Below are 26232 nucleotides of genomic sequence, written 5' to 3' on the forward strand. Positions count from 1 at the left end.
TTCAACGAGGTTAACCAGCAGCATTAGCTTATCCAACAACTTTAAGGGCAGACGGGCATCTTTGAGGCAATACATGGCCAATCTTCTTCTCGTTTGCTCATCTCCGTTCTACTTTTACTCCGAATTATATAATGCCTGTAAATCTGATATAATCGAGTGTTTGACATCATCTTTCTGCTCTCCTAGAAAGTGGAAGGAGACTGAATTCAGAGTGTATGACCGAAGTTTGTGATCTCGTAGAATAACCTGGAAATGGACCACTTTGAGACCACCCAATACACGTCGAGGATCACTCTTCCTTCAATATTTATAAATTTGGAATCATGGCGACCCATTTGTTTGGATTGGATAGTCGAGTCCTTCACAACCGTTCTAGAATGGACTTGTTTGTATATACTTTGTGTCTTTTATCCTTCCGAGGAATGGAAACTTGGCCAAACGGAGTGCCTCGGCTCTGGAAAGCAGGTAGTAAATGTCAAAGTTCTCTATATTGTAGCCCGTAATCACATCTGGGTCATATTTCTGCACAAAATCAGCCCAATTCTGAAGAAATGGACAATTATAGGCTTAACTTGGAGGAGATCGGACTCCGTTTGGAAGGAAATGACCGTCGCTCCTATAATTGGGGCACAGGTTGATAAAGTGAATATTAGATTGGTTTCTGACTGCTGATCTGAGTTGTATGACTTTAAAACATTTGCTATCTGAATTACTGGGTCTTGGGAAGGCTGTGGAAAAATACCTACAAATAATTAATTTAATAATATTATTTAAAGTATTATTTTCTAAATATATTTTGAATGATAATAAAATATAAAATCTACTAAAACAATGTGGTAACCTTTTCTTCCAGCACATTCAATGTCGAAACTCAAAATACGAAGAGGAGCAATCGCCTCCCACTGACTATCTATAGCCGGATAAGCCTTAATTCGTGAATATTCCACATCAATCTCCACAGAACAGCGAGAAATACACTCCTTTGGATCCCTCTGAGTAAAGTACCGAGAATCAATCTCACACCAACAACACCCAGTCATGTCCAAATCAATCATAAAGCTGTTATTTATATATAAGAGGCCGTCTAACCGTATCTCGATAGACACGTCTGACTCGAAGATTTGGTAGAAATGACTTTGCTTGTCCCCAAAGGCAAATCCATTCTCGAGCAGGCGTTTGCCGACGTTGACGTAGTTTATGTTGGTAAATGTAATTCGAATAAATTTTTTATTTTTGTTTGATTGATATCCAAATATATCTTAATTAATTATTTATTAAATTAATTAATATAAATAAAAAAATAAACTTTGTTTGAATTCAATGTCGACGTGGAGAACAGAAAAATCATGATCCTGTAGATTTTTGAAATTGGTGAGTATTTTTGAGTTTAATTCATTCTATACATATTTCAAATATGTATTTTACTTTAAAAATAAAGCAATCTTCAGTTTCAAAACCTTCTGGTGCGAGTACATAGAAATAAGGGAAATATCCGTGGGCATGGACTAGTATGCTCAGCCCCTCAGCTGTCGAGCCATAAAGCCGAATTATGGGCACAGATCCGGCCATGACTTGACTGGAATAAGCGGGATTTGCACTGCCTGATTGTAGATATTAAATTATACCAATGTAGTGGTCTATTTCGAATTGTTGGAAGGTCAATGGTTGGTTTGTTATTCTGGGTTGTTCTGTGGGACGGGAATATTTGTTAAAATTATATTTATTTTCATATTTGGCTCCATTTGATATTTTATTAGTCAAACTCATGGTCAACCACTACACAATTATGAATTTAAATATTGCGCCATCCATTATTAATTAAATATATTTTAATCAAATTTTAATTTATTAATTAATAAAATTAAACAAAGTTATAACATATAATATTTAATTAAAGAACGAGATTTGTTCTGTTTTTGATATTCTAACTAAAAATCTAAATTTTAAATCAGACTTATTTGTATTAATATATTTATTTATTTTTTAAATTTAATTTATTAATTGTTGCCAGGATACAAATAAATTATGACAGTGGTTAACCTAAATATGAACTAATATAGGATAATATTCAAACCGATACAGTTTTGGATGATTCAAGAGCAATTCAAAGTTCTTCAACACTGCTAATAGTAAAACCCAACGTTGTTGACAAAGCTCTCGAAATAGAAGATGTTCTGATTCGACTAGGCTTTACAGTTTTACAAGTAAAAAAGTTAAAAAAATTAATTCAGAAACGTAAATTGTTACTCAGTCCTGAACAAGCGAGTATATTTTATTCGGATGATTTCGGAAAGAATTGTTTTACTAATAACGTGGCTTATCTGAGCATATCCCCAATCGTGGTCTATCATTTGTCGAGAATAAATGCAGTCGGATATTTAATAGAATTAGCAGGCCCAGTCAATGCTAAAGTGGCTATTGAGAAATGTCCAGATACGTATGTCTATACTCTCATTTGTATAGACTGAGGGCTATTTATGGAACTGACGAAACAAGGAATGGAATTCACGTTAGCGAAACTGCCGATAAAGCAGCTAAGGAAATACGTTTCTTTTTCCCACAAAGTATACATATATTATCCATTATTTATACATATATCAACGGCATACATTAGCTATTATACATAGACCTAATATATTCTTGTATATATTAGCAATTATTGAACCAATTCCTTTTCCCACAAAGGATACATATATTACCATTATTTATACATATATCAACGAATATAATAGATATCATAGACTTACATATATTATATATTTTTGTATATATTAGCGATTATTGAACCGATTCAAACTGGGAAAATTGCGACGGATTATTTGGTCAAAACTGTTAATCAAACTCTTCTGACGGGATTGACTTGTCTATGCAAGGAAAAACCTGAAAATCCTGTGGTTAATATTATAATTGATATAAGTTAGGTTTGGCTGGGAAATTGGCTTCTGAATAATAATCCATACAAACCTCAGATTAATATTAATTGAAAACAATTTATTAGTCTTAATTTAACAAAATAAAACTATTTAAATAAATATATTATCAAATATAATTAATAATATAATACTTTAATTTTTATTCATAAATAAAAAATTCTATAATTAAACAAATCTGTTTTATTGTAATATAAGTTTAATTTCAAATTATTAATAATAAATTTCTATTGAATGTATATTTTATTATTACGTCTCTTGTGGTGACATTATGAATAAAATAGATGATTATATATCCCGACATGTATATGACGAAAGCAGTATTGTATCTTATAAGCACATACATCTTAATTTTGACTTGTCAATAGAAGATTCTATAAAGTAAGGTACCCCTGTTACTAGCAAAAGACACCTTTATGAATTTTCCCTTCGAAATAAATCATTAAACTCATTTTATTATGTAATTGGAAGAGATCTAGACAATGTAAAAATATTTTTAATTTTAGAATTTTAAAATCAAAATTATAAATTCTGATCAACTCTCGACTGAAATTTCAAATGAATTTACCCAAATTATTGATTCTCATATTTACAGCATCCAAAAACAAAAAATTGTCAAAATATTTTTTAATGATTTCAGGACATTGAACTTTTACATCTTGCCTTGTCAAATCTGGATCGTCAAATTTTGATAAAAAATTATACAAAAATAAATAAATCTGAAAATTTAAGAAATGAAAATAATCATCCAAAAATCCAAGATTCGGCTGTTGCTGGTCAGTTGTCTAGAAATAAGCATATTGTGGACCCTTCGACTAAAAGTGATGAGAAGAGGGTCACTTATGTTGACGAGGAGGGCTTTACTGGTATGCTTGTCATTTTTTAGTTGTTAAAGTTTGTGGGGATAAAACTGTGTGTTCATTGGGGAATTCAAATCGTGGAATTATTATTCCTAAAACTACTAGTTCTAAAAAAATTGTTCAAAAAAATTCTAATAAGCAAAGCTCGTTGAATAATTTTTTTTCTCGTAAATAAAATTTATTTCAAAATCTGATTTATAATTTTGATTTTTAATAACAAAATTAAATGATACATTTTAGAAATAGGTATGATAAAGTTCGATTTCCGATTAGGAAAAATTTTGATGGTCTTTTACAAGTTAGGGTCCAGATCCATTAAAGCATGCCGTATCACGTGACGGATGCTGGTACGCCGGATATTTAAGACTTAATCTTATCAAATAAATACGGACTAAGTTTAGAAAAATTCGGGTTAGACTTTGTACCCGATTTGGCAATAATTTACGTTCTTATGAGGGCACAGGTAAAATAAGAACTTTTACTGTGTTATTAGAATATTTACTGACTCGTTTTTGATTTTATTACAAAATTTAAATACAATTCCAATTTTGGTAGAAATGATCTGCATAATTTTTATCTTAACCTTTGATTGATTTAAAATCACTCTCTAGAATGTGATGTTTATTGAATTTTTCGAATCCACCACATTTTAGATTATCTATTAATGTTATTCAGATTTCAAAAATTCATATTAAATTTCCTTTTTTTTATCTTTTATATATTTAACAGATAAAAAGTAAAAGAATTAATTGAAAGCAGTGGTTTAGGCATTAGCCCTGATTATATTACTATTATAATAGTTTTTTTGAAAAGAAGATTATCACAAATAAGGAATTTGATACCAGATTAACAAATATTGAATTTGATAAATTATTTAAGATAAAAAAATCAATTTAAGCCCGAATCATTCCAATCAAAAGGAGGCAAAAATCTACAAGCGCAACAATATTTAAAATTACAGATCAGCAGGATTTGGCATTTCATTTAATTCACTAAATGAATTAAAATAAACAAAAATTATACGCAAATGCAGCAGGGTTTCTAACTAATCTATAAATTTTAGAAATAATAATTTCAAGACATACGCTGGAAATACAAAATACATAATTTGTAATGGTTGTTGTTCAGATGACTCCTATATAAATAAAAATTAAATAATATTTACTTGGATTGTGTTATTATTCTCCTCTAGTTGAGAAAAGGCTGTGCGTTCTAATTCCTAAATATAATTAAATTGAAAACACCGGGGGAGGCTTGACCATTTTCTCAAAAATATGCGCTATTTTAAGTATTAATAATAATTTATAAACGGAATGATAGTGATTACGAAATTGTGCTATTTTTAAATTTCTAAATACAAAATCATTTTTATTAATAAACATGGTGTCGTCTAATTTGCCGGAATAGAAATGTTCAGTTTTTTGACGCACAAAAAGTCATTTTATCAACTCCCAAAAAATTTCTCTTTGGAAAACAATGATTCTTGATCACGGAAATCGGAAATTATAAGAAACATGATAAGAATTGTTTTTATCACTAAATTATTATCATTAGAAAAAAAGTTGAATTTATTCGTTGCGTTAAATGTTCAGTCCCTTCACCTAAGTTTGTTTCACTGTTATAAATCTCATTTTAAACGGGCCGGATCTCTTGATCAATCCAGTAAAGAATATAGTCACATTAATAGATCCTAAAGAATAATTTTAGCATGATTTTTAGGTATTCTTTAAAATAATTTGCATTCTTTAAAATAGTTTAGTTAGTTAGTTAAAGCCGTAATCAGCCGTGTCCGGCCATTGGCTGATCCTGAGTTGTCAAATGCCTCCACGAGTTCGAGTCCAAAGTAGAGATCGTCCGCGAGTCCCCGTCCTGTGATGGAAATCCTCTTGTCAAATTGTAAAATAGTTTAGTAAATATTAAATAAAAGACATGCAAAGATTAGTGAAATCGCCAAATTAATTTTAATCAATGAACTATGATGATTGTGGTTTAATAAATGAAAGTTTGTTTGTCTTTATTTCGAAATTTAGTATAGATATTATTTTGTGACAAAATTTTAGTACAAATAAATTTGTGTGGACAATACCGAATGATACAACCAACCATAATCAAAAAATCATAGATAACAGCAATCGCTATAAAAAAGGAAATAAATTTTAAAGCACAATTCTTGTGTATCATATAATTCATAAGAAATGATAAATACGAGAAAAAACAATTTTACTTTTCAAAAAAAACTTTCGAAAATGACTGGCATTTGTGGCATTTAACAGTGACGAATATTCTACTCACTCCTCCAAGACCTTTGTAGTAAAATTTAATATTGCATTAAAGAAATTGGTGTTGTGATTAAACGTATATAATCGGTGGGATTCATTGCATTGTATAAAGTTGAAGACTCTGGAATTTATAATTTCCATTTTAAGATAACTAATTATATTTAATTCATTAAATAACGTTCTATTTCTTTAATTATTTTGTTATTCACTTTTTTCAAATTTTTTGTTACATTTTTTGATGTTTAAATGTTATCAATTAAGTTCAGAAAATTGCTTAGTAATTAAAATAGCCTAAAAAATGGTCAATAACAATCAGTTACCAAGCTTTGCACTGTAATCAAAAATAAAATTAAAAACTGAAATAATCATAATGAAATGGTGTCACATGTCTAGACAGCTTGAAGACAAAAACTTGTCTTTGTGTGAAAAGCAACAGTTAACATTATGCTTTGTGTGATAACACGGACGGACATGTCACCAAGTGCCACAATTATGACCCTCTCAATTAAAATTTTGATTAAATGTGTTTGAGAAAACCGCTGAACTATACCTTCTTTATGGTATTCACTTTACGTTGAAACCATTATGAGTGGAGAGGGTGTCAAAACTCTGTTAATTTTTTAATTTATAAATATTAATTTTTTTTAAATCCTAAAAACTACTTTAATACTAATATAATTAAAATCGTTAAAACTACTTTATCATTAGCGGTACTATATTTAGGTTATTACTAACAAATACAACACATTTACGTCTATAATATTTTTTGCAACGCTACTAAAACAATTAATAAAATAACAACTTTCTTTAATAAAAAGTAGACTGGCAATTAAAATACTATCGACAAAACTGAAAATGGTTACATTTATTTCTTAATTGCATGACTACTAGAATTATTAAAAAAATAATAACCAGCACAACGACTAATCACATTATTACAGACACGACAATAACTAAATTGACTACACTATTACAATAAGAACCAACAAAAAAGAATTCAATTACTTTTACAATGAGTACAATTAAAACTGCTACCATTGTAAAAATCACTAAAAATGTTGTACCACTTATTGTTGATGAATATTAGTGTTCAATTCGAAATGAAATTCGTTTGTATAGCAATTCGGCGTCATCGTAGTACACATTGTTGTCGGTGTCTAATCAATTCAACAGAATGATTACATGTTCTTTGGACAAGTTTGCTATCCTTAGAGTATTATCAAAACACACTTACGTTTTCTCTTACTAGGTGGATCATAAAATCTCTACAGTAAAATAGGAAATTTAAAAATACATTCAGTCATACCTGAAATGAACTAGTTAGGGAAACTACAGCGCAATAATAAAGGTACAGTGCGACCTCGAATTGGGGAAATTTTTTTCCAATTTTGAGGCTTTCCCCAGTAAAAAGATTTTTCATTAAACTTAGGTCTCTCCTGTTTGATACCCTACCTTAATATAACCGAGACGGATACCTACAATTTTTATTTTTTAATAAACAAATCAGTTAATTTTAATCGAGTGTTTTGTTTTTTTCTCATCGAACTCATAATATTTGCTTTGAATCTGAATAGATCAAGTAAATTTTCAGGAGTCTCTTACTTAATAACATTTAGCAGCATTGTGAATGCGCATTCCGCACTGTTAATAACTTGTTGATCATCCAAATGTTCCAGAAATTGTTCGCTGCAGTCCTCTTCATCACTACTGTTATCATTCTATAAACTCTCAAAAATCACATTTTCCACAATATCGGCGAGGTCGCACTGTACATTCATGCGATAGTTTTTAGGAAATATTTCAAAAGAGCTCAGCTGTCATCAATGTCCATCTCACAATTGTATCGTCCATTTAATTATCTTAAAGTTTTTTCCTTTTTCTTGCAACAAATCATACATACATTAACGCAGTTAAACTAGCACACAAGAATAACTGTCTATAACGCATAACTTTATACCTACTATGACTGTTTTTTAACTCAAAGTCAAAACAATCAAAGATAAAAGCTAATTTAGTTAGATAACCTTCTCTTTCCATGCATATTACATGCACCCTGGATTGACGAGTGACGCCGTCATCAGTGATTTCACTGCGGAACCGGATGTCTACATCAGCCACAGCACGAGAGAAAAATAGATGCGGGGGGACAGCTCGTTTGGATTCGTTCGTTTGGATTCGTTCGTTTGGATTAGTTAGTTCCTAATAACATGTTCTCTCTTTCTATCTTGATCTTATGTGGCTGGCCAGTGCGAGATTTCACATTAAGTTGCGATCTCGCGGAACGGCTGTATTATTTATTTATTTATAACCTTCTCTTATGCATTTTGATTAAAACACAATCATCTCTTCCTTATCTATCATAGCGGCAACAATTACTGCTCGCCTATTCGCAATAAGTCTCCAAACGTCATCGATAAGTGTGGCTGGTGTTTTTGAAGTTAAGGAAGTTTTTACATTTGCATTTTCCACACCTTATAGAACAACAATTCACCATTTTCCTGTATTTTTACAAAATCCCCAGCTAATCACTCTCTGAAAAGAACAAGGTTCTGTTCTGGAAAAAGCAGTAAAGTGTTTCAACCTTGCAAAATTATCTCCGCATAAAGTTAATAAGACGATTTTGATAACTTAACAAAAATTATTCCAGGTTTTTGTTTATCAAAATAGATTGCGATAACTAAAATTATGTCTGTCACAATAATTCGAGTGGTTTTTGGACTACTTTTAACATAATTAACATAACTAACTCATATATTGAGGAAAATTAATCATTTTGATAACTATACTTCAAATTTCCGAATCTTATTGTATTTTGTTAAAATTGTAATCTAGCCATCATGTATTTCTAAATTTTAAGTTAGCGGGACCTTCTTGGTTGTATTAAAAACCAAAAAAAGGAGTCTTTCTGGCCCCAAAAACTAAAAAATAGTTTATGGATCATAGTGCTTAACCGCATACGAGAGCACGTGGAAAAATATTTTTCCCAAAGTCAAAGTAGGTTCAGAAATGAAAGTTCTGTGTAAGATGTTATATGAAGTCACAGATGGGGTATTAAATATGTTATTATTATTGATTATATGATTATATATCTCGAAACGGCTCTTAGAAAACTGAATACGAAGTTACTCTATGCAGATGATATATATACTTTGTATCTACTGTCAAGGAAATACTTGATAAAATTCTACTCAAAACCAAAATCATTTTCGAAGAAATATTTCGCAAACTGACTATACACAAATCGAACAGACTAACTCAAGAAATGATGAATGCTGGAGGCACATAAAAAACTCAGTTCATTATGAGATAATGATAAGAATATTTGTCGAGTAAAATGCTGGCTAACATATAATTAAAAAAATAGAATACGTAAAAATCGAATGAAAATTGCTGACAAAAAAGGATCTAGACAATATTCGAATTACGGCCAGAAACAAAGCGGCGTGGGCAAAGATGCCAGGTATGATGGCCAAAATGCATGGTTCAAGAGAAACCGTTTTTGGACTACTCAAAATACGCTTAACTAACTTACTAATAAAAGAATTTGATAAACCATAGAACAAACTTTTAAGTCGTTGTTTAATGCTTAATTAATCGAGACTCAATAATGTTTGAAAATATTCGATTTGATATTTAATGAAAGATTTCCTTGACGGCCAGTATATTTTAAAAAACTTAAATAGAAACACTAATTTATGTAAATAAAAAAAATTTCAATATCTTTCTATGTTGTTGGCATATTAATTATCAAATAATTTATTTACCAATTAAGAATTTGCGGTTTATTTTAATTAGTTTTAATCTGTTTTAATTGAAACACAATGAGTAAAAAATAAGATATTGACAAATCATTTTAACTCACTAACATTTAACACACGCAGTTAATTTAAAAAATCTAACAAGTTTTTAAAAATATTAAGAAGAATTAAAAAGATTTTTTGATTAAAAATATATAATTTTATTAAAGAATAGATAAAAGCGAATATAGGGTAATGATAAAATCATGTAGAATCACGTCGATCTCGGTTTCTAGAAATAACTGACAATATTTACAGATAACTAAAAAAATCACGTGGAGTAAATGAAACAAAAAATCTTCCTGAAATGAAATTATATTCACGTGTTTCCAATAAAATTAACAAAAAATTTTACTCGATAATTATTATCTTGTTGAGAAGAGTTTGTATGTCTTTCAAAGTCCTGAATATTAAATTAACAACCGAAAATACCCAAGGAGGTTTGACCATTTATTTATAAATTCAGGATAATATACGCATTAGTCACTATTTATATATGAACGACATAAATTACGGAATAGCGTTATTCTCGTCTTTATGGTATGGAATTTTTGCGAGAATTAATAATTGTGACCGGTTGACAATGAAAACGTTAAGAAAATGCAAATTTGTGAATAATTTAGAATTCTTAAAATCACTAATCATTTAAAAGATGAGAATTAATTGATTGTTTTTTTCATTAAAAAATTAGTGACGGCTCGTTTAAGATCGTCACCAGTTTTTAGTCGGCCGCCAATTCTCGAGTAATCATCACTCGAGCAGATGGGAAACATTGAGAATTGATAATTGATTAAAAATGATTTATATTTATTTGTAAATTTATTTTGTGTAAAAATTAAAATAAAATTTTTAGTGCATGCTTTGTATACCTAGTTGTCCACTTTTTGTATTGTTACATTAAATGACCAATGATTATAATATTTTTTGATATTTAATGATATAATTTACTACGACGATATGATGGTCTTATATTACTGCCTATTTATTTGACCGTGGTTCCTCGGTCTGCTGAGATAGGCAACATTATTAGTGTGGTTTCTACTCGGTTTGCAAACAGCTTTCCGAATTTCACCCACTAACAATATATATGATATAGTGGACTCTACTAGAGAACCTCTCTCTAGAAATGGTGTCGTAAATGTCAGTAAATGATCTTTTCCTTGCTTATCCTTTATAAATATATATGATTCTTTTAATGAAGCGATTAATGGATGAGTAAGGAGTCCTGAGGGTATAAAAGGACAAGAGGAGAGGTGAAATGTTGCATACATTTTACACACTTTAAAATAACTTTCATTTTATTGATTCTGAAACATCGATAATATTCTTGACGATATTTTGTTAGAACAACAATATTGACTACTATGACAACCTAGATCTTAGCTATTTACGAACTGAAGCAGGAAACGCAATAAAAAGTTTTTGAAAATATAAAAATGCCATGTGGTTTGTTTTTATTTCTTAAAAAATGTGAAAAGATATTCCACTTAGAAGGTTTAATTATTCAAAAACCCATGATATTTGTTTTTTCTTTAACACTAAAAATTGAATATCACCCAGCCACCGCTCGTGATTAAATACCGAGTCTTTCTATAGTCGTTTAAAGTTCAATTGATTGTATTTAAAAATCTTATTTACACCTCATCAATTACATTTTGCGCAACTTGATGATTTGTTGGTTTTGGAAGAGAAGTTTTATAAACATCATTAAGATAACAGTATTCTTCCAATGTGCTGGGTACAGTTCGACCTCTAAATGGGGCACTAAGTGCCTCAAATCAGAGGTTTCCCCAAAAAAGAGGTTTTTCAAAAAGCTCAATAAATAAAGAAAAAGAACATTATTTTTTAAAATAATCAGTTAATTTTTCTCCATATTTATTTTTAATTCCTAACGACACTTTCTTTCTGAATTCATAAAAATCATGAAGAGAATCTGGAATCAAATCAAAGATGTTTGTCTCTAAGTTTTCCATCAAACTTAAAATTTGTGATATTGATGGTTCGCAGCTTATATTCTCATAGATATTTGGATCATTATCTTCTATTTCATAATGATTCCAGCATCCAATGGTTGAAGTATTGGTGTCGTATTTTTTGGTAAAAATAAAAAATCAACGTTGCTAAATGTCGATATTTTGTGGCAAGCAGCGTTATCTAATAACATTAAGATTTTTCTTTTTGAATAATCATTTTTTCATTAATTTTTTTGAGCCAGGATATAAAAATGTCTCTTGTCATCCACGCATTTTGAACGAAGAGTATAAAATTCCATAAATTTCGGGAGAAAATTTTTGAAACATCTAGGATTTCTATATTTTCCGATTATTAATGGTTCAAATTTTTCTCCAGTGTAACTACAGCATAGATGGAGAGTAACTTTATCTTTACTCCTTTTAAAGCCCCGTGCCGAATCACCAGTTTTCACGAATGATTTACGTGGGGTAAGTTTGATAAAAAGAGAAGTTTCGTCACAATTAAAAATGTTCTCCTTTCCATATTGTTCAACTTTGATATTTAATTCTGATAAAAAATTCAAAATTATCGCATGATCAGCAGATGCGGATTCGCCTGACAATGTTCGGAATTTTAATTCATGCCTCTGCTTGAATTTTTCTAACCATCCATTTGAAGCTTTAAACTTGTTTAAGGCCATTCTCGAAGAAACAGTTAGGGAAATTTTTTTTAAAAGAGTTCCAGAAACTGGAACATTCTGACCCCTTAGACGCTGAAAAATATCAAGGACTTTTTCATCAAATCCGTTTTTATTTTCACTTAATGATGAGGAAAGAAATCCTTTTTGATAAATGGAAGAATATTCTTTTTTATACAAAAAATAGTTCCCTTGCTAGTATTGTACATTATGGATAATCTCCTCTCAGAATGTTCTTTCTTTAAAAGATGATCAGGAATCTTCAACTTGGTTTCATAATTCAAAGCAGGGTTGTTAGATTTAAATCATTTGATTTTAATCAACAATAAAAATCAATGATTTAAATCATTAAAAAAAATCAAAAAAATCAAAAAAATCCTTTGAATTTCAAAGGCATTACACAAGAAATTTGAAATGAAACGTGTCTTAAAATATTTATTTTTTAAATTGGTATAATTAATTTTATTTAATAAAAAATCAATGCCCCAAATAGAGATGTTAAAATTAATTGATTTGTTATAATTTGGTTTAAAAAATTTATAATGCCCCAAAAGAGTTTTCCCAAAAAAGAGGTGCCCCACCCCTGGAGGTGCGCCCCAATTAGAGGTCGGACTGTATATGGGAAAGATACTGGGAGTGGTTGTATAATGGTATTGAAGCATTTAAGAGTATCAGACCTAGGTATTTAGTTTACATCAAGAAATTATTATTTCGAGTTACTAGGCATCTAATGCAGAACACATATTGGTGTTGTTAACCATTATGTTTTTCTTAAATATCGTCTTTATTCCCTTTCCACTTGATATTAATTTACTAATTCATGGAATACTATTAATCTCGATTTATCTAAGAATTGAAGATATCCGATATTTATTATTTTTATCAAAAAATAAAAAGAGTTAGTCTACCTGGGATAAGGACAATCAGTCAACTTATTAATAGGGAAAATGTAAACTGTTATTTATTTTTATAAAAATAGCATGATGGAAACTCCAGGCTTATTCAGTAAATATTCTGAGTAAAATCATAGAAATATGGAGTCCGCAAGCCATTTTTCTGCTGCTCCACCGGGCACCTGATGTAGTGGGCTGATCCCAGACAAGTGACACAAATCATTTCCATTTGTTTAATTAAAGAATACGAACAGTTGATTTAATTAACTGAGAATTATTTATTAAAATATAAATACGAACTGAAATTGTTTTATTTTTGGACTGAATGCAGTTGGAAATTTCAAGAAATAAGCAAAAAAGCAATAATTTCTTTATTACGACTATCAAATACATACTTCTGCAAAGTTGGTTTTTCGTTATATTCCTCAACAAAAACAAAGTACAGGAATAAGCTTGAAGCTTTTCCGGACAAAAGATTACAACTATCCACATTGACCCTGGATATAAAAGGTCTATGTAATCTAAAAAAACAATTACACATGTCACATTAATTTAATTTTGTTACCTTAATAAAAAAGGTCAAAAATAAGATATTATTAAATATATTTATACACAATTAAATGAGCGAAAATGATTATCATAATCTTAAGCTGCTGATGATCGAGAAGACGTTGCCCCTCAGGATCGCAATGGATATTTTTTGGAACAACCATTATTAATAAAAAAATATGGTGCCTCAAATTTTTAGAAATCAGTTTTGAAGCTCCAAGCATCATTTTTTAAACTGCATATAAACAAGAATAAACGTTTTTTTGGAAAAAGATTAACTTATTGCTGATGCCACATGCCCACTTCCATCCCAGTTTCCAGAAGCCGTGAGCTTGTCCAAGAGGTTCTACTCCCTTTCAATGAACTTTCTTTGAATTTACTGACTTACAAAAATTCTGGACCGCCGCCAAAGTGCCAGCAAGATATCCGTTTGACCGAGACCTAATCGTTTTCTGGCAATCCCCGCAGATCGAGCTTGTCTTTCTTTCCGACTTTTTAATTTTCTTCTTAAAATATAACATATTTTTCACTTATTGTGTTTAAAATTTTTTTGAAAATAAGACAAAACCTGTAAATCTACCCACAAAAGAATACGTACAGTTAAAGAATACGCATAGGAAAAAATGAAGCAGACTGTTGACCATCTAGCAACGCGGTGTGGTAGGATGCTAAACAGTTACTATTTTTGAAGAAATAATGAAATGGTTAAGTGTATTCATCTTCACTTATGTCGAATGTATGGAATTAGACGAGGCAGGAAATTAAAAAGACATGTCGATCCAAAATGTCGAAATCAGAGTTGAAATGTAAATTATCGACTCAAACCTGACATTTTTGTGTATGACAAGAGGAAAAAAAGAATAAATTTAATCAAAGTGGGGATTAACTCACCAGATAGTTTAAAGCAAGTTGAAGTGGAGAAATTTCACAAATACGACCTGCTTGCAAATGAACTGTCGACCTCTATGAAGCAAAAGTAATTTCGGTATATTCTAGGTATATTGATCCTCTAGGTATATTTATACCATTATTCATATTTAGCAAATTTTGATCTAATTATAGAATTTTCGGTACTTTGGCGGCAAAATGGCAAGCAGTAGTGTTGACGATTCGAGTATTAGTTTTGAAGCGCCAAACAGCATGTTTTAAACCGCATATAAACAAGAATAAACGTTTTTCGGAAAAAATCTGTGTTAGAGTAAGTGCTATGTATAGACAAAAAAATAAAATATCCTTTTTAACAAATATCAGATAAATGTCAGAACGACGTTTACAATTTGAAATCAAAAATACGAGCATTATTTTTCTCGACGAATTACGATTTTCAGTTTTAACAGTAGTAGTAAGTAACAGCGCTAGTGTGAAAACAGAAGCACGTATGTATCTGAGCCTTCACTTGCGCCAGTCACACAAAATAAAGGGAGAACAAAAAGTGCGAAAAAGACAAAGCAAAAACTGCAGCTCGGGGAGTGCCTCAGAGACGATAAATAGTATATTTAAAAAATGAACCGTACTGAAAATACATTTTGTCACAAATTTTTGTCAGAAATATTTAAGATAAAACGTGTTAAAATTATTGAAAATTAGTAATTTTCAACTCAGGGGTGTAAAAAATTCTTTCTTCTTAGTTCAACCTGACTGACAATAAGGATTTCAGAATGCGTCTGGATTAAAGATGCAGGGTCGTTGATGAAAAGATCCCTGAATCTATCTTAGCTAAGTCTACTGGCAATGTCGTTAATGATAATTTGCCTTCAAACGTAAGTTTGAGGTCTAAGTAAATCACATTCTAGTTTTTTGGAAGTTGCTTCCAGGTTACATTGATCCTCTCGGCATAAGATAACAATAAGGAGTGAAACGCTACATCTTGAGTAAGTCTCGTCCTGTAGCGTCAGATAGTTTGCTGTTCTCTAACTAATTTAGTGACTGAGGCTGAACTGGTTCTTTTTCAACAGCTTATCAGAGTAAATCTGACTTTTTTACATATATCTTCTCAAGTCTGAGATTTTTAAGGTATTTATATAGATCATAAAAAATAAGACAATGTAAATAAACTATTTGAAAGAGACAACAAGAGTCTTCAATTAAGAGTTAATCTGGAATAAAATTCTAGTGCAAAATTTCAATTTTTTGGTTGATCCATACTTTTTAAAAATGCATCAAATTTTTTATTTAAAAATTTTGAAAAATTGTGACAAATTTTAGAATTAGCAAATTTCCATTAAAACTGAAATTTTTTAACAAAAGGCGAATTTAAAGATCGGTGAATTTAAGAATTGCACGATTGCGTCTAACAATTTGTCGAATGCGTTGTCCAAATGGCTCACTTGCCTTCTCCATAAAAATTCTACAAATTAAATCTGAATATTTAATACCTGCAAAGTATTCACCCATATAGTGGCGTGCGGTTCCTCTTTGTCTCTTATTGCGCCATTTTGCGTTCCCCCACATTCTATATTTTTGTATATAATTTTTGCTACACGAACCTCTCAACAGTCTGGGTATGTGCACCGGTCTTCGGGTCTACAAAATTTCGTCTGCAAATTTATAAATGAATTATAATAAACTTGTGATTAACTGTAAGGTGCACATAACCAAGAGCATTTAGATCTGGGGTTGAATAACCTATTAGTAAGAATAAAATAATTACAGTGGGCCCAAAAAGTCATGGCACCACTTAATAAATTTTAGTATTTTACGTTTTTACCCATAAAATATGAAGTATTTTGACTTTTAATTATTTTTTTTGAAAAATTCAAAAGATTCTGATTTAGAAAATAATTTTAAATCCTTAAAATATTGATAATTGACAAAGAAAAAACAACTTTTTTTAATTTTTAGCGTTATTGAAGAATCAAAAAGTGTTGGCACTTTTATATCTACAGTTTTAGTTTAAGTGCATATGATAAGAGAATGTCATTCTGTAAGATTATTTCTTTTAAGTTTTTCTTCACAAAAGCTTTGTTGTTACTTAATAACGCATTATCAATATTGATATTACGAAAACAGCCGTTTTTAGCACTACTTTATGGAAATCGGAAGGAATATTCTTTTGAGCTAAAACAGATGATCGTCAAGTCCCACCAAAAAAAAGTTACAACCAGATTTCCAGACAATTCAATATTCCGAAAAGTGTAGTAAGGAATATAATAGTCCGTTGGAAAGAACGAGGAAATGTTTGCAATAAATCGAGGTCTGGTGCACCTAAAAAGATATCGAGCCGTTCTCTTTCAATGATAAAAAGGAGTGTGGCAAATGATCTCAGAATTATTAGAAGCAAGCTGGTAGATGATTTAGAGACCGTGAGAATCAAAGTTGGTTTATCTACGATAACTACAGTGGGCGCAAAAAAAATCCGGTTTTCTTATTTTTCGAATTTTTCAATATAAATTTTATATTATTTTTTTTTAATTTAGTATCATTTTGAAATGTAAATCGAGTATGTTTTTAATTTTAAGTATTTTTTTATTTTTTCATAGAGATATCTTGAATTTAATTTTAAAATGCGCAAAAAAAACTCGGTTTTTTTAATTATTGAGTCTTTTATTCTCAAAAATTTGAAATTGTTGTCATTTTTGTTGTTGTTGGATGTCGTGTATTCAGAAATTGTGAAAGGACAAATTATTCAACTTTATTTCCTTAATTGGACATATAAACAAATTTCAGAAGAAGTAGAAATTCCCAGATCAACAGTGGGAGATTACATACGTAAATACAAAAAATATGGAACAAACAGAGACTGTCCGGTTCTGGAAGACCTAGGACATTAAATAATGATGATATAAATACTTTATTGACGCTTGTTTCTGACAATCCGAAAAAATCTTCCCGTTGCCTGTCAAAGGATCTTCATTCTTTGACAGGAAAAATCGTCTCAAAACGAACAATTGGGAATTATCTGAAACAAAAGGAATATATTCACGTGTGTGTCAAAAAAAACCGTATCTGTCTAAAATTAATATCGAAAAACGATATTCCTTGTCAAAAAAATTTATCGCACTGAATATGACGTCATGGAAATCAACTATTTTTAGTGATGAATGCTGTTTCGAAATTTTTAATCACAAAAAAAAGGAATTTTGTTATAGGAAAAACAACACACGTCTAGAAAAATCGCACTTATCTCCAACTGTTAAATTTGGAGGGGGAAAATAATGGTGTGGGGATGTTTCGGGTATTATGGAGTAGGCAATCTAGTATTTATAAATGGAACTATGAACTCAGCAACTTATGTGAACATATTATCAAATAATCTGTGGGAGTCCGCTGCGAAAATGTGCTTGAATGAATTCATATTCCAACAAGACATGGCTCCTCCACACACATCAAAGATCACGAAAGATTTCTTTGCCGAAAGAAGCGTCAAACTATTGGATTGGGCACCGCAATCGCCAGATTTAAATCCAATAGAACATCTTTGGGCATATATTAAAAGTAAATTGTACGAAAATCCTCCAAAAAATATGCATGAGCTGAAAGATAAAATTATCGAAATTTGGGAAAATATGCCGAAAGATCTAATACAGAAACTCATAAACAGCATGCCGAGAAGGGTGTACGATGTTTTATGGCTAAAGGACGGCATATTAAATATTAATTTGACATTTTTTAAAAAACCGGGTTTTTTTTGCGCATTGTAAATTTAAATTGGAAATATCTCTTGAAAAAAATAATGAAAATAATCAAAATAAAAAAATAAGAGTTACTTTTCACTAAAATTTAAGATTAAAAAAAAATATTATATCGCACAATATAAAAAAATAGAGAAATTAGAAAACCGGATTTTTTTTGCGCCCACTGTAGTACATTGCGCAAACAAGGAATTCATAAAAGGAGGGCACGACATATTCCTCTACTAAGAAAGTCTTATATCAGCGCGACTAAAATTCGCTCAGAATTTTTTAAATAAAGATTTAGAATATATAATGAACATATTATGGTCAGATGAAACCAAAATTGAACTTTTTGGCCTCAGGAAAAAAAATCAAGAATATGACAAAAATGTACCATACCCACAGTTAAGCACGGAGGAGGCAGCTTAGTGTTATGGGCGTGTTTTTCGTCTCAAGGAGTGGGTGAACTATTTTTCATAGATGGAATATTGAATGCCAAGATGTACGTCGAAATTTTGGAAAATTGTTTAGTTCCGTCCATCAATAAATTAAAGCTAAGAAGTAATTGGACGTTTCAACACGACAACAATCCCAAAATAAAGCTAAAATAACTACTGAATGACTTAATAATAATGGAATAAATGTTCTGAAATGGCCTAGTCAATCTCCTGACTTAAACCCAATTGAAAATTTATGGAAAACGTTGAAAATAAAGGTAGGAAACCGAAGACCTAGAAATATAGTGGAGTTAAAAGCATTCTGCCGTGAGGAGTGGAATAAAATTTTAAAAGAAGAATGTTTTAAATTAATAAATACATACAAAAGAAGATTAGAAGCAGTAATTGTTGCAAAAGGGCATGCAAAAAATATTAATAAGGCATCGTGCCAACACTTATTGACCCTTAAATAACGCTAAAAATTAAAAAAAAATGTTTTTTCTTTGTCAATTATCGCTAATTTTAAAGGTTTAAAATTATTTTCTAAATCAGAATCTTTTGAATTTTTCAAAAAAATAATTAAAAGTCCAAATACTTCATATTTTATGGGTAAAAAAGTAAAATACTAAAATTTATCGAAGTGCTGCATCAGTTACTGCAATTTATGAAATCACCAGAATGCTTGCAATGAATGGGATGTTGACTTCATCAAGCAATGTCTCGTGAAAACAGTCAAAATTATTTGTCCAGATAATTTGCATTTTCTAAAAAGATTTCTCCGATATGTTTGTGAACAACTTTTTTCATTTGTGAAATCAACAAAAACAGTCCATAGAACGCGACCCAGAGATAAAAATTTATCGGCTTTAATTAAATTCGGGAATAAATGAATAATTGAGCTGACATATCAAAAATTTTATCGGAAAAAGGTATTAATCATCCGGAGGTAGCTCCAAACAAGATTAAAAGATCCTGATTACATATTTAGATTTCCTTATTTTTGGTTTTTCTTTAAAATAATATTTCTCTGATAAAAAATCTTTTAAATTCCGAGGCCTACCGTAACAATATTATAAATGCGTTCCTCAAACGGAAATTATTTTAAAATGCGGCCTTGAAACAAAATTAGTTTGACACCGCTGTGATAGAATATATGGTGAGCCGCGCCCTGGCATCTGCGGGATTCCCTAATGTGCTGGAACCAGTCGGGTTGGGTCGCGGAGATGGAAAGCGCCCAGATGGCATGCCAACATTTCCCTTCGATCACGGGAAATGCCTCATCTGGGACGCGACATGCTCCGACACATTCTCCCCGCATAACCTGATCTCTTCAGTTGCTGAGCCCGGCTCAGCGGCAAGACATGCGGAGGTCACAAAAAACAAGAAAATACTCGTACCTGGCCAGAAACCACATTTTTTGCGCCAGTAGCCGTGGAGACATCCGGGGTCATCGGCCCAGAATCGCTTTCTTTCCTTCGTCGGCTGGGGTCGAAGATTGCCAGACGAAACAAGGATCCCAACGAGACTCGTCATCTTTTCCAAAGAGTCTCGTTGGCGATCGTCCGAGGGAACTGCCAGGCCATCTTATGCGCCGGCAGTTCAAAATAACTGCATTGTCTAATTATCATAAATTGATTCGTTTTTGTTTTCATTTTAGTAATTTGTTACAATTCCGTCCCAGATCATAACGATAGGGACAATCTTTACTTTCTCCCGGTGGATCGCTCCCAGTTCATTTTCCAGCAAGTCGTATCTGTGGAACGTTTCCACTTCGATCTGCTTGAAACAATTTTGTGAAATGCCCCCAATTTCGATAAGTGTAATTGCGTTGCTCGATTTGTCATGAACAAATATGTCGGGCTATTATTCGGGATAGCATTGAATTTTCAGACAGTAAAAATTTAATAAATATGAAAATAGGCAAAAAATAAGGTTTTGTAGAAAAATCCAATAAGTATTAAAAGATTCTAGACTTTGGATATATTTTTTTGTACTCAATGAATTCATTTTTTATTATTGAGTCATTTAATAGTAAAGAAGTTCAGTTATCTAATCGCTGAAGAATAATTCGTTGTGGAAAAAAATTAATTGATATTTTAACATTTTTTAATAAAAAATTGAAAAAACTTTAAAAATATTGAAATTCTGATTTTAATCAGGCAATTGCTAACAATCGGTTAATTCTAGTAACCATCAAAGATAAGAGACATTCTCTTAGTCCTTCATTTATCTATAAATAAAATTATAAAAGTTTATAAACCGTCAAAATAAATATCCCAAATTCATTATTATGATAAGCCGAAAAGTGTATTCTTGCAGCTCCTAGTTTACGGATCATCATAGAGTACCACAGACTAGTGTTGACATATAGTTTTGATGTGACCGAATCATGACAAACTAAAAAATGAATATAAATAAAATACAAAATGTAGAATAAGAAGAAAAAGGTTCAATGTAATCAACAAGAAAAAAGTCTACATTTCCAAGTTTTTCATATTTATTAGATTCTTTAATATATTTCCATAAAATACCAGAACCCTGTAATGTTATAAAAAGTTAATACAGTTAGTACTATTTTTTCTTTTATTTCACGTCCCGGTGTAAGGCTATCCATATGTTAAAAAAATTTTTTTAATAACTCACCACGCGATTTATATTTAATAATTTATATTACTTTTTAATTAATTATTTATGTTCAATAAACAATTTAATTACTGATTCTTTGAGTGAAAAATCGGCTGCACTTCAAATCCCTGTTCCCTTTTATCCCTCCTATTTGATTATTTTCAAATAAGAATGTATAACTAATCTATCCCATCTCATGAAATAATTGATTAAAAATTATTTATATTAATTTTTAAATTTAGTTTTCAGACTAACAATTGATAAAAGAATGGATTGAATTTCCTGAGTTAGATATTTCCCTTTGGATCAATTCTTTTTATTTCGAATTCCTGTTACTTTCAATTATCGTTTTAGCTAAACTTTTTCCTATCTATGCTTAGACCAAAGAAATATTAATTAATCCTCTCTGGCTGCTTTGGTTTTAACTGATTTGCTTTTCAATTATGAAAAAGTTTTTTATAGCGTATTCTGCACGTGTTTATCTTGATAACAATTACAAGTTACGTAAGGGTTCAAGTAAAAAGAACTAGCGTGTAGTTACTACAACATGCACCATGTTTTGTTTATAAAATTCAAGAAGAGTGAATACTTCTATTTAAAAAATGGCAATTGCACTACTTTTCTGTATTTATTTATTTATTTATTTATTTATTTACCCCCGGCCCCTTCAATTGAAGGAAGCCGGTGCTAACAAGAACGTTAGGGCCAATGTCGGACGCTCCCAAAGATCCCCGATCGTGATCCGGTGTCCGAGGAAGTAGAAGGCGGGCCTGGACAGGAGAAAAGGTCGTTGAGGGAATAGGAAGGGGTTATTTCACCAAGACCGATTTTTATGCGATAATCGTGTAGGCCAGTATGGTGGCCACAGCGGAGACGAGCCAAGTTCACTCGGGCTTCTCTTGAGAGGGAGGATTCGATCTTATTAATTGGCGGCGGAAGGCGTCCCAGAAGCTTGTTTATTCCAAGACATCTGATTGCCCTCGTAGCCACCAGGTCGTGAATTCCCTTCTGGTTAATGTCCGGAGGGGATCGTATAAGCTTGCGGACTTTGTCCGCGAGGGTCGGAACTATTCTCCTGTTGTTAGTGGAGTGCCAGAGGAAGTAGCCAGGGTGATTTAGGGTTCGGCATTTGTCAAGAAATTGCAGCCCGAGCATTTCAAAATGGTCACTGATTGGAAGGATTTTCGATTCCCAATGTAGGTGGTCGGTAGGTGTCGTTTTTAGACAGCCGGTAATAATTCGTAATGCTGAGTTTTGAGTTCTCTGAAGTTTTTCAAGGTTTGTATTAGATAAGCAGGAACCCCAAGCAGGGATGGCGTAGTTCATAGTTGTTCTAATAAACTGCTTGTATACAGTTGTTAGACTTTCCTTATCCTGCCCAAATGAAGTCCCCGCAATAGCTCGGAGCACATTGAGTTTTTTCTGGGATTTTCCACAGATATATGAAACATGTTTCGAGAAGGACAAACCTTTGTGCACTTTTCTGTATAAATAGAAATAAGAATTCACCTTTGTGCAAAAAGAAAGTTTGGTGTTTTATATTCAACGACAAAACTTAATTAATAAAAAACAATATAAATACCAAGATACACCCCATACTATATTTGAAGCGAAATATTACTCGAGTGACAACAGAAAAAGACATATTAAGAGCTATTGTTCTGAATGTTAGTTATTATCAGATCTGTGTATGGGCTAATCAGATAACTAAAATCAGATTATTTGGAGAGGCTCGTGTTGCTTTTTTAAGAATTTAATTTCGCCCTTTCTAAGGATAATAGAAAAGCAGTATTTTTCTAAGTGGCAGAAATATTATTTCTACAACAAGAGATTGAACTTTCAACGTACTGGGAGCTAATTAGATAACGAAAAATATTGTCAAATGTTGTATTATGTCTCGAATTTTCTATTGTATCAAAATGCTATTATCAGGATGTAAGCGGATTTTTATAATGCATTGATTACTCTATTCGGAGAACTTTACAGTTGAAATTTCGACAATCTGATTTAGCATATTCCCTCTTTCATTTTTTTCCTTTGTTCTTTTTAGATATTTATGGATTTGTCTTTTAAGTCTTTTCGTGCTTTTTTTAATTCAAAAACAAATTTCCCTATTATAGCAAAAGTGTTATGTAGTATACAAAGTTCTTTTCTTAGTTTACATATCCAAATAATTAAAAATTGAAAATGAATATAGTGAGTATCTAAATTGGGTCCTAAATAAATAGAGCCTTGTGCGGGACTCGAACCCACGACCCTCGGGTTAAAAGCCCGATGCTCTACCGACTGAGCTAACAAGGCGTTTATAAAGATTTCTTCGATACTCGGTCTTGAGTTTTCGACATTCAAACTGGGTTCAATTCGCTTATGCTACAATTTTTTAGATACACAATACAATTCTGCATAGGTAAGCCTAATTTCCAGTTCAAGGGTTTTTTCGTAGATGGTCACACAAAATATTGCAACGCCTGAGACGTCAAATAAGTTTCCACTTTGTCGAGAGAAATTGAATAATCAAGATCCTTCATTACTCCAGAGTGCACTTGAAAATAAACATTAAAAAAAATATTTGTCAAGCACAAATTACGTACTGTTTTTACAAATTGGATTTCTGAATTTCATATTTTCATTCTAAAGTTTTGACATCAATATATTCATTGTTAATAACAAATAATAATCCGATTTTTATCTTCAATATTTTCAAAAAACAGCATTTCCTTAATAAATAGAGAAATAAGTTCTTATAATAAAAATTTTTGAACACAATCATTAAAAGGGTAAATGATATTATTTTTTACGATTTTTAATAGTACAAGTAAAATAAATGGTTGTGTATATTTAACAGAAATACTAATCTGTAATAAATCTGATTAATAAATCCTGTTGGATTACATTCTAAGTTCTAAATTTGGAAATCAATTCGTACAATATAAATAGTGATGAATTTTATGTCAAATATAATTCTTATTTTGTGATACTGAAATGAGCGGTGAAGTAGCATCACTAGTAATTGATAATGGATCTGGAATGTGCAAGGCAGGCTTTGCTGGAGATGACGCCCCTCGGGCAGTTTTTCCTTCGATTGTAGGACGCCCTCGTCACCAAGTTTAGATAAAGGATTCTTTACTTTTAGGGAGTTATGGTTGGAATGGGTCAGAAGGACAGTTATGTTGGAGATGAGGCTCAAAGCAAGAGAGGAATATTAACTCTCAAATACCCAATTGAGCACGGAACTGTAACGAATTGGGATGATATGGAAAAAATATGGCATCATACTTTCTACAACGAGCTAAGAGTTGCCCCCGAGGAACATCCAGTACTTCTAACTGAGGCTCCTCTCAATCCAAAGGTGGCTAGTAGTAAATTTAAGTAATAGGCAAATCGGGAAAAAATGACTCAAATCATGTTCGAAACATTCAACTCTCCTGCAATGTACGTTGCCATCCAAGCCGTACTGTCTTTGTACGCATCAGGACGGACCACGGGGATCGTCTTAGATACCGGAGACGGTGTTACCCACACTGTCCCCATCTACGAGGGTTACGCTCTCCCCCATGCGATTGTTCGACTTGACTTGGCAGGGCGTGATTTAACAGATTATTTGATGAAAGTGATTTTTTTGTTTATAGTTTAGATTTTGACTGAACGAGGATATTCTTTTACTACCACAGCAGAGAGAGAAATCGTAAGAGACATAAAAGAAAGACTTTGCTATGTTGCATTGGATTATGAACAAGAAATGAGAACTGCCAGTAGTTCATCGTCCCTTGAAAGAAACTACGAATTGCCAGATGGACAAGTCAGTCACATCCTGATAACCAATTCAGATCATTACAATTGGAAATGAACGTTTCCGATGTCCTGAAGTGATGTTTCAGCCTAGCTTTATTGGAAATGAGTCTGCTGGAGTCCACGAACTGACTTACAACTCGATAATGAGGTGTGATTTGGACATTAGAAAAGATCTTTATGGAAACACAGTCATGTCTGGAGGAACAAGCATGTATAATGGTATTTAATCTTCTTTAATAACAATCCAGGAATTGCTGACAGAATGCAAAAAGAATTGACTCAGCTTGCTCCTTCGAGCATGAAAATTAAGATTGTAGCACCCCCAGAAAGGAAATACTCGGTCTGGATTGGAGGATCCATTTTGGCTTCTCTATCACATTTCAGCAGATGTGGATTACTGGACAAGAATACAGTGAACAAGGACCCGGAATCGTCCATAGAAAATGCTTCTAATTCATGTCTTTCCTTTAATATTACTAATTGGACAGGCACTTTACTTTCTTTCTAATTAAATAAAAATTATCGATGAATTATTATTTGGTTTTAATCACAAAATGATAATACAAGAACCGTAGCCTTGTAACTCATGGCAATTCATTGTATAACTCTTCAGACCAAATACACTTTATATAATTATGTTTTACCGATCTACGATCAAATAATATCTCTAAATGATATTTCATGCAGAATTAAAATATGATTAATTTTTTAAGTAGAAAATATATTCTTAACCTTAAAAAAAGACGACAATAAAGTAGATATCAAAATTTTGCGCAAACTTACTTCTTAATACGTTCCAAGTCATTA

The 26232-nt window shown here is 31.4% G+C and overlaps 1 protein-coding gene, 2 long non-coding RNA genes, 1 other non-coding gene and 1 pseudogene across 4 annotated transcripts; 1 reads left to right on the forward strand and 4 right to left on the reverse strand.

The window, feature by feature from the left end:
* Positions 1–602: 602 nt before the first annotated feature.
* On the reverse strand, positions 603–1474 carry LOC115231883. Its single transcript, XR_004997770.1, has 4 exons — positions 1307–1474; positions 1090–1258; positions 842–1059; positions 603–742 (listed from the first exon to the last, which is right to left on the reverse strand). It is a non-coding gene; the product is annotated as an uncharacterized LOC115231883 (long non-coding RNA).
* Positions 1475–4637: 3163 nt separating this feature from the next.
* LOC115231881 lies at positions 4638–5010 on the reverse strand. The gene is made up of 4 exons (XR_003883556.1): positions 4956–5010; positions 4876–4925; positions 4814–4840; positions 4638–4782 (listed from the first exon to the last, which is right to left on the reverse strand). It is a non-coding gene; the product is annotated as an uncharacterized LOC115231881 (long non-coding RNA).
* A 7053-nt stretch (positions 5011–12063) lies between these two features.
* LOC115231884 (tigger transposable element-derived protein 6-like) lies at positions 12064–12519 on the reverse strand. The gene has a single exon (XM_029801793.1). It carries the CDS (start codon positions 12517–12519, stop codon positions 12064–12066), a length of 456 nt encoding a protein of 151 aa, XP_029657653.1.
* Positions 12520–23861: 11342 nt separating this feature from the next.
* On the reverse strand, positions 23862–23934 carry Trnak-uuu. Its single transcript has one exon. It is a non-coding gene; the product is annotated as a tRNA-Lys (tRNA).
* Positions 23935–24615: 681 nt separating this feature from the next.
* On the forward strand, positions 24616–25947 carry LOC115231887 (annotated as a pseudogene).
* The last annotated feature ends 285 nt before the right edge of the window (positions 25948–26232 follow it).

Source organism: Octopus sinensis, unplaced genomic scaffold, assembly GCF_006345805.1.
Source record: "Octopus sinensis unplaced genomic scaffold, ASM634580v1 Contig18953, whole genome shotgun sequence".
Classification (NCBI taxonomy): Eukaryota; Metazoa; Mollusca; class Cephalopoda; order Octopoda; family Octopodidae; genus Octopus; species Octopus sinensis.

Bases quoted from the DNA above. Each gene is read 5' to 3' on its own strand.
- LOC115231884 (XM_029801793.1), bottom strand. From the start codon at position 12,519: ATGGCCTTAAACAAGTTTAAAGCTTCAAATGGATGGTTAGAAAAATTC.